Source organism: Schistocerca americana, chromosome 8 (genome assembly GCF_021461395.2).
Source record: "Schistocerca americana isolate TAMUIC-IGC-003095 chromosome 8, iqSchAmer2.1, whole genome shotgun sequence".
Taxonomy (NCBI): Eukaryota; Metazoa; Arthropoda; class Insecta; order Orthoptera; family Acrididae; genus Schistocerca; species Schistocerca americana.
This window is the reverse complement of record NC_060126.1, coordinates 158807509-158817110: the sequence shown is the minus strand read 5'-3', so window position 1 is coordinate 158817110 and position 9602 is coordinate 158807509. Positions and strand designations below refer to the sequence as shown.

General features: G+C 36.7%; 1 protein-coding gene across 2 annotated transcripts in view; it reads right to left on the bottom strand.

Annotated features, from left to right (window-relative positions):
• Positions 1-8027: 8027 nt before the first annotated feature.
• The window catches only part of LOC124545218 (fatty acid synthase-like), a 435708-nt gene continuing 434133 nt past the window's right edge, over positions 8028-9602 (bottom strand). For both annotated transcript variants that reach the window (XM_047124086.1, XM_047124089.1), the window contains exon 37: positions 8028-8503. In XM_047124086.1, coding sequence (XP_046980042.1) covers positions 8387-8503 — 117 coding nt within the window. In that variant the 3' untranslated portion in view covers positions 8028-8386. The remainder of the gene's footprint in view (positions 8504-9602) is intronic.

The following is a 9602-nucleotide window of genomic DNA, read 5'->3' as shown; positions in this document are numbered from 1 at the left end:
TTAAGGCAGCTAGGAGGATTCAGTATTTCTCAATTTCTGAAAAGAATTTGACTCAGTACTGTACCTACTCTTATTGTCAAAAGTATGATCTTATGGGGTATCAAGTTGTAATCTCCCCCCACCTCTTCCTACTTCCATCTATTGTCCACATTAAACAATGTCCACTCCAAGTAATTAATAAGCAAAGTCTCTTACGAAGATTTGAGAGGAGTGAAGATTACAATAAACTTTCTAATTTACTTGCCTTATCATGTTGAGATGGCTCCAGTTCTTCTTGTCTAGGGGTCTGATTCTTGAAGCTGAAAATCTCACATCAGGTCCTCCTGTTAGTTTGTACTAAATAAGTCTGAAGATTGTTGTTGCAGCATTTTTTTAAGTAAATATATTTTCCAACAGTTTAGTTTATCATACAGTAATTATGATTTTTCACATTAACAAAGCTGAAATTACATTGTTCACACAAAAATACATCCAATAACATCAGAGAAAAGCTTATGACTCCCACACTCTGTGGAAATAACAATATTCCAAAGGATTTATAACTTGTCTTAACAGATGAATTTCTACTATTTTTCATTCCATTATTAAAAAGAAATTAATTGTACGTTCAGAACTAGTATGTACATTTACAGCACTGAAACTAAAATATTTTATAACGTTATTCCTTTTCATAAATTTTAGCTTGAAAGTTTTCAGAGAAGCAACTGAGATAATATTGACCTGTCCAAAATTCGAAAAATAATACTGGTATCGACAAATACTGTTGAGGAAAAGTACTGCTTGAGGAGGATGTTCTGTTACAAAGTGAAATTTGTGAGTGGATTTAGGACTTTTTGCTAGGAATGACGTGTTATCTTGGTTGGAGAGTCATTGTCATATGTAGAAGTAACTTTGTGTGTGCCCCAGGAAAGAAGTGTCTTGGGACCCTTGCTGTTCCTGTTGTATATTAATGACATTGCATGCAATATTAATAGTTGAATCAGGCTTTTTTCAGATGATGCAGTTACCTACAATGAAGTACTATCTCAGAGAAGCTGTAAGATGCCTTTCTTTCTCATCCTGTAGGTAAGTCTCCCCAGGCCCAGGTTTCTGGGTGATTTTTCCGAACTGCTATCTTTTTCCTAAACCTCTCGAGTCGTTTTTCTTCACCCCTCTTCCTTCCCCTTCAGCTCTGCTAATGGAAGAAGTTGCCACTGGCTCCTAAAGCTTGCATAAGTTAAACGTTTGTAAGTGCGTGTTCTCCTGCCACAGATTGGTGACAAGATTTTGTACCTATCGAATTACATTATATTGTCAAAAATTGATTATTTTCATTATATTCATAAATATTCAGTCAGATCTTCAAGAGATTTCAATGTGATGCAGAGATTGGCAGCTTGCTGTAAATGTTAAGAAAGGCAAAATTGTGCACTTCAGAAAATGAAAAACATGTAGTATCCTATGACTATAATATCAATGAGTCATATGTTTTAATCGCTCAACTCATACAAATACCTGGATGTAACACTTTGAAGGGATATGAAATGGAATGATCACATAGGTTCAGTCATGGGTAAAGCAGGTGGTAGACTTTGGTTTATTGGTAGAATACTGGGGAAATCCAATCACTCGACAAAGGAGGTTGCTTACAAATCACTCGTGTGACCAGTTCTAGAATATTGCTCAAATGTGTGTGACCCATACCAGATAGGACTAACACAGTATATTGAGGAGGACAGCATGAATAGTCACAGGCTTGTTTAATTCATGGGAGAGTGTCATAGAGATACTGAAGGAGCTGAACTGACAGACTCTTGAAGATATACATAAACCATCCTGAGAAAGTCTATTAACAAAGTTTCAAGAATTGGGTTCAAATGATTACTCTATGTATCACTCACATAGTGGTTGTGAAGATAAGATTAGAACAATTACTGCATGCACAAAGGCGTTCAGACAATCATTCTTCCTGTGCTCCAGACATGAATGGAACAGGAAGAAACCCTAATAATTGATGCCATGGGATACCCTCTGACATGCACCTTATGGTGGTTTGGAGAGTATAGGTGTAGATGTAGGTACCTGCTTTAGATACTATAAGTGTCTCCTCAAATCCCAAATGATCTGATGATTGTTAAAACACACTGCCTGCAAAACATGCAAATCACTCGAAGGGGGAAGGGGGGGGGGGGGGCGGGGAGATGGGGAGGGGGGGGGGAGGGGGGGGAGGGGGTGTACAGGAAACAAAGTGAAACTTCATTAATTGAGTGGGTATGTGTTGTTACTTAGGTGAATACAAAACTAAGTCAAATTTGCAAATTACTTGACAATATGAAGCCATTTGTCAGAATGGTGCACACCCTCTGATCTGGATTCAGGCATTGCTCTACTTGCGAAGGATGTCACAATGCCATACTATCCTATGCTGAGGCAAGTTAGCCCACAACTATTGTAACTGGTTCTTGTACTCTGGATACTGGTAATGGGGTGAAGTTGACATCCATGCTGGTCCCACACATTTTCTATTGGGGACAGATCTGGGGAACTTTCTTGCCACTGGCGTACCTCAACATTATGCCCACAGTTCATAGAGACCTTTGCTATGTGTGTACAAGCATTGTCCTGCTGAAAAATTACATCACAATTGTGAGTAGGATGCCCAGACAGTCTGGGTAAATTTTACAATTCTGTTACAAAATTTTATTCTGAATTCCTGCACATGCCTTTCAGCCAGGTTAGCAGTTTAAGTTCGCACAGTGACAATGTGCTAGGTACAACTGTGGCGTCACCAGACACCACCATTTCCATTACTTTGCTGTCAAAACCGGTTCAACTCTGTTACACAGCATATTTCTTCATGCCATTTGTTTCTGACTCTCTTGTCTTTTAGCCTTCTTACTCAGTAGATGTCTTGAGTTACACAGCATATTTCTTCATGCCATTTGTTTCTGACTCTCTTGTCTTTTAGCCTTCTTACTCAGTAGATGTCTTGAGCCATCTGTTTCTGGCTCTGTTCTTGACTGGTCACTAACTAATCCATATGTAAACTGCCTTCTCTCACTATTCCTGTTTTCTCATTCTACTATTACCTAGACTGGCAGACGCCCCCATAGTCTAAGCCACAAGAGCCCTAATGTTGCCTGTATAAAATATTATAAAATTTTTTACCTGCTTGTATTTTAAGCTACCCATATTGAGGGCCCATACCCTTGTCAATCCCAATGACTATACATACTTTTTCATGAGATGTAAGACATGAGGACACGGGATGTTCATAACATACTATTGTACTATCAGAGTATCCTCGATCAGTACCACTTGTGACTAAGCAAGCTGAGATTATTTTACTTCCATTCTCGTTTTGCCATCTGCCTCCTTAAAATTAATTTTTTTCACTTTTAACTAATTACCATTAACTTACATGAGTATGCCGGCCACTGTGGCCGAGCGGTTCTAGGTGCTTCAGTTCAGAACCATGCTGCTGGTGCAGTTGCAGGTTCAAATCCTGCCTTGGGCATGGATGTGTGTGATGTCCTTAGGTTAGTTGGGTGTAAGTATTTGTAAGTCTAGGGGACAGATGTCCTCAGATGTTAAGTTGCATAGTGCTTAGAGCCATTTGAACCATACGTGAGTATAATCTGCATTTTCATAAAACAGAAAGACTGGCCCTCAGTTTTAAAGAATATAACACCAGGTCTAATTTTGTGCTTAGTTTTATGTACGTAATTGATTTTCTAATTTATTTTGATTATGCCTAGTTAGTATCTTTTGTTATAGAATGAAATCAGTAATTGTTTCACAACTTAAATTCTATTGTTGACTTATAAACAAATATAAATTCTGTACTAATTATAAACATTTGAACAACAAATAGTATCCTTAAAGGATCTATTTGGATCTATTCAAAAATGTGTTAGCAAAGCTATCCCTTAATTAATTCCAAAGTAATTAACAGTTTTGTCAAAAGTATTGTTTGCATAACAATATCTGTTAATTTCATCATTTAAACAAATAATTCGGCCTAACTCTTGTAGTAGAAGAAACTGTTAAAAAGAACCAATTTTTCGATGTATTCAGTTAATTTAATGAGTAAAGTTTTAATTGTAATTTCTGTAAATTAAACATCAAACAATCTATAGTTTCAGTGCCTATTATTGTGAGTATATATAAGGGCCTGATTTTTGGTCACCAGACTGTCAGCCCATGGTTGAATTTCAGACAAGAAACCCATAATGATAAGTGTCTGTTCCACACATACCTTTTTATTCTTCAAGTGAAATGTGTGGTTTGGCTTTCGTTGCTTGTAGATGTTCAACAGTAAACTATTGTAGCAGTATGTGGATGTTTTCCTGCAAACTATTAATGAAGTGCATCGAAAGTTAAGCAATAGTGACCTGGCCATTTAACTGTGAAAGTAAAGAACTGTGAAACACAAATGTGCGCCTGTTGGCTACATCATGTAAAGTAGTCTGTGTTGAATTGCCACCCCCCTCCCTTTTTTAAGCCAGTATAGCAACGCTGTATGTCAACACTGTGGACCATCAACAAAGAAATAAAGCATGTGAACATCACACACTCAAGGCCTGGAGCCATACCTGATGGTTCCCCATGTCACGATGACGACAGTAACACTGCTATGCTTCTCCTAAACTATGAAAGAATGGGACCTCTCCCCAGGCCATTGCTGTACTTACCAACAATCTTTATCCAGTGTGGCACAGAACCATGATTTATCACTGAACACAATGCAAAGCTTCCTAATTAAGGCACTATTTGAAGCACAGTCATTTGTTATGTTAATGGCAGCGTATGTATGGGGTTGTATTTCCCTATTCCACCTGCTGCCACTGGTATTTGACCAGTGGTGCATGATGACACACGATGTATCAAGGAGTCCATTACTTATTTTTGTGAAGGGGTTATGATGTTCTTGATGCATTATATGGTGATTCTTCCTTGTGGTGGTCAAATGGGGTTGACCAGAACCTTGACAATGAGTACACCTGCTCTTACATACCCATGCAGTCCAATACTGCATCACTGTCACATTCAAATGCCCTACACATCTATAACCATTTTACCTTTCACAGAGAATTGCAATTCATATCCATCAATAGTGTGTACATGTATGAAGTCACATTGACATCTGAAAATGCCACCTGTGTGCGTCACTTTTTGTCGGGCAGTGTACTTAGTCTGTCTGGTAATGAATGAGCTGGGATGACAAGCACTTATTTCTGTTCCATTTGATTGTAATTCCTCTTGAGCCTTAGTGGCCATATTCCCAATCATCTTGGTAGATTCTTCTGGCTTGTCAGTCAGTATAAAGAATACTGATCATAACAACAAGTGAATGGTCTGTCTTACAATAATAAACAGGGTTAAATTTTATTGATGGAGTACTTGATTTCATGGCACCCTTTCTCAGTCATAAGGTAATTCTTCTCAATTCACGTTAACTGTTCCTCATAAAATTTATTTACTCCCAGCTGTATTTGTGGGAAAGTAGTAGCTATTTTACCTGTCACAGAGAATTGCAACTCATACCCATCAATGGTGTGTATATGTATGAAGTCACATTGACATCTGACCATGCCATCTGTGTGATTTGCTTTTCTTGTTTGGCAGTATACTTAGTCTGTCAGGTATCAGAAGTAATTTTACAATGCAACATTGTTCACAGGATGACATCTGTTTGCAATTCTCAGATGAATGGAGCCATGGAATATCTGAATAAGACATTGACAGATACAGTCTCTGTACTTGGACATCAGTCAGAGAGACTAGGATACAAAGCTGCCTGTACTAAAATTCAGATACAAGACAAGAACACGAAATATTACAGGTTTGTCACAATTTTTCATTTTCCTTATGAAGAAACTCAAATAACAATGTGTACTTTGATTTTGTTTCAATCGGGTAATGCTGATGATGATTACATAAAAGAGACCACCATCAGAACAGAAAATGCAATTCAGATTGTATGCATACAGAATCTGCACAATAAGTTGAGGACAGTGAGCACAACAATGCCAAAAAGCAACCTGGCTGCTACAACTCAGGTTGCCTAACGTGAATTTTTACACCTGTGCAGAAGGGTGGGTTGAGCAGCACTTAGCTTCGGTGATCTGGCGGGCACCAGTGTATTCACTGCAGCAAGGCCATTGCCGAAGCCTTTACAATAGGTGACAATAACATTAACATTTTTTTTCTTTTTTCCTTTCTTTTTTTCAGACTGTATTATTTAATATTCAAAAATCCATAGCAATTATTTTTCTAGGACCTACTACTAGCAATGATTCTCTGACATATTCATCTCACATACCTATGCTCCTGTGCCCATCTGAGTGCCACATCATCTATTATGAGTCATAACACCACAAATTGTCCACTGCACTGTTCGAAAGACAATTGATGGTATTATTCATGCTGCTCCAAGAAAAGATACACATTTCATTTTGTTATCTATCACAACTGAACAATATTATTACTTCACATCTCTGTACCTGGTACTTGATCTACAATAGAAAAAAAGTTGAAATAGTGGAAAATTATGAATTACATCTAATGACTCATTTGTACAACATCGAATAATAGAAAATCCATGGTGGAATGTAGCAATATTATGAAAAGGATAGTGCGACACAGCATCTCTGCTGTATGATTCATTTGTAGAGTGTGGTTTGAAATTCATCAGTGCTTATCAGATAATTTCTTAGAGCTACAATAGACATTTCTGTTATGTAGTAACATTACTGTCGATAGACCTGGGTGCATGTAGGTCCTTCAAAATTTGTCTGGTGGAGTACATGAACTCATCAAGAGGATCTGACCAATCATGCAATATTTGAGAGGCTTAACTTTTTCTCCATTGACTCTATTTTAGACAAAATATGTCTATGAAGCTGACTTTCTGTGGCTCAATTAATATACCCTTTAATTTACAGCATATCTGATACAAGAACATCTTCACTGTTAGTTGATGATTATGTTTGTGCACAAGATATACCAATTTTAAGAATTTCACAAATATTTAATGCAGTGCTAGACTAAGGCACTGTGACTGCTACTGCGCTACAGAACTGTTTGACTGTAAAAATTGGAAAACACATAATTTGTCAAAAATCTTTCCATTTTTTATTATTCATGAGTCAAGAGACAAATAGCATTATTCATGATTAAGGAGAAAAAAAAAAAGGGCACAGATAATAAGTATCTGGAAGTCTACTGGCACTTGATAACATACATTTTTCTGTTAATTATGTAGTAGCTTACAGCTAAACAAAACTAAATCAAAAGTTTCATTGTTAGTAAAAAATTATTTTGACTAAGACACTATTGGAAACTGTACAAAAATTTGTTTATGCGGATGCACACCTGATGATAGGAACAAAAGCAAAATTTAAATTGAATTAGTAATGCATTCAAGAAGATGAGAACAATCAAAATATTTGAATGGAGTATGCTGTTGTATAGGATTGAGACCAGGACACAGGGAACATTGTCGAAAAGAACTAAAGCTTTCTAAATTTGATGCTGCCATAAAATGCTGACTCTATGTTGACTAAAATGGCAATATGTGAAGTACTGAATGAATGGAACAGCAGGGAAAGACCCAGGCAGAAACATATTGAACTGCTGATGGACAATATAGGACAGAAGGAGAGATTCAGTACAGACAGATAACAAAGAAAAGTGACTAGCCCTAATGCAAACAAACTCACAGCTTAAATGGAAGAAGACACATTCTGATCTTAGCAGCTGTTAAAAGGCAGTTACGATGTGAATTATCACATATAACTAAGTTAAGGAATACAATTTGTGTATATTTATATCTTATCCCATTGGTGGTGCACTTGTTAATGTGATGTCACAAACATGATAAAATTAATGCCATGTGTGGATGAGTGCCTACAGTTCTCGAAAAATAATTACAGATCACTTTGCACATTTGTTGGCAACACTATACAGTACAGTTTCATTTTGATATCTTACCATGAATTGTTTATCTCAGAGTGGTTCAATGGAAAAATAAAACAAACCTGTTATTACTGTTTCAGAATTGTATTTTAAAGTAACGGCATGAGTTTACAATATACAATAGTGATTTAATATTCTGTAATTTAAGAGCCATCACTTTACAGAGAAATGGTAATCGAAAGGTTGTTTTGACATGATCATGATATGTGATAATGGGTGACTGATCTAAAACAGTCTTTTAGCTTTCTGGTGTGCATTAGGTAAGGTACAATCTGTTTAATATAAATAATAATGAAGGCACACCAGTTATTGGTAACATGCCTTTACTCAAAGCAAATACATATCTCATTAACATCATTATGACTGCAATTGTTGAAGCTGTCAAATGATTGTACACATACTAAATAAACTGATGACTGTATTAGTATCAAAGTTTATTTGACTTCTCTAGCTCATTGTTGATTATATTTGCAGTTTCAGCCTCTTCTACAATAGAGAAATGTGTTCCAGTAATAGTGTGGATTCCAACAATATTTTTGCATATCTGAAATGTAAAAGAGAAACATAAGCTAGCTTTTAATCTATATCTTAGGAATGCTGCTAAGGATACAGCATCTATTTGTCATCATAAAAGAGAAACATTGAAATGAAGAAAAAATGAAACTAATGGTCACTTAATGTTTTAAAACTATTTTGCTTAAAGTAAGTGAGTGTTTCAAACAGTGGTCAAATATACACAATTACATCTCTATCCTTATTCTGCATAAAAGTGTGTTTCACACAAAGCTCTTACAGAATAAAAGTCCATCACAATATATTGTTTCAAACATCTTCCAGTCAACCACTTAAATCTCACCAAAGTTCCCGTGAGGAGAGTACAGGGAGTCAATATTACTCCAGCAGTCTTATTACACAAATATAAAATTTTATGTACAGTTGCCAAATAGTAGACATTGAGAGGAAAAAAAGAAAAGAAAAAAGATGAGAAGAAGAATGAAACATGATATAGGAAATCCATTTTATAAAAGAACAAAGGAAGATTATGGGCCAGGGTCTTGCTAGTAACCATGCCATAAGAAATGAAATGGCTAAGGCTTGGAAGGAAATTCTCCTTAGCTGAGTGGTTAGTGTGTCTGACTGCCATGCAAAGGGCCAGGGTTAGATTCCTGGCTGCATCGGAGATTTTCTCTGTGCGGGGTTTGCTTGTTATGTTGTTGTCCTGATCATCATTTCATCATCAACACCCCAGTCATCCAATGTGGTGTCAACTAAAAAAGACTTGCAACTTGGCGGTCAAACTTCCCCAGGCTGCGAAACCCAATGACCAATGCCAGATGATCATTTCATTCCATTCCCTTATCAAACGAGCTGTCTTGGCATCTGCTTTAAGCAGTGTGGAGAAAACACAGAGAACCTAAATGTGGATGGTCAGATGTGAATTGCTCTTCCTGAATGCAAGTACAGTGCCTTACCGAAAGGCCAACTTGCTCTTTCTGTCTTCTTTTAATTTCAAAAAAGTTACAAAATGTGGTTGTGTGAGAGTAAGTGTAAAAGACGGGATGATTCAGCCAAGCTATTCACCTTAAATATTTCTGGAACCATTTAAGATTTGTAATACTGTTTTCAATTAGATGAATTATGGG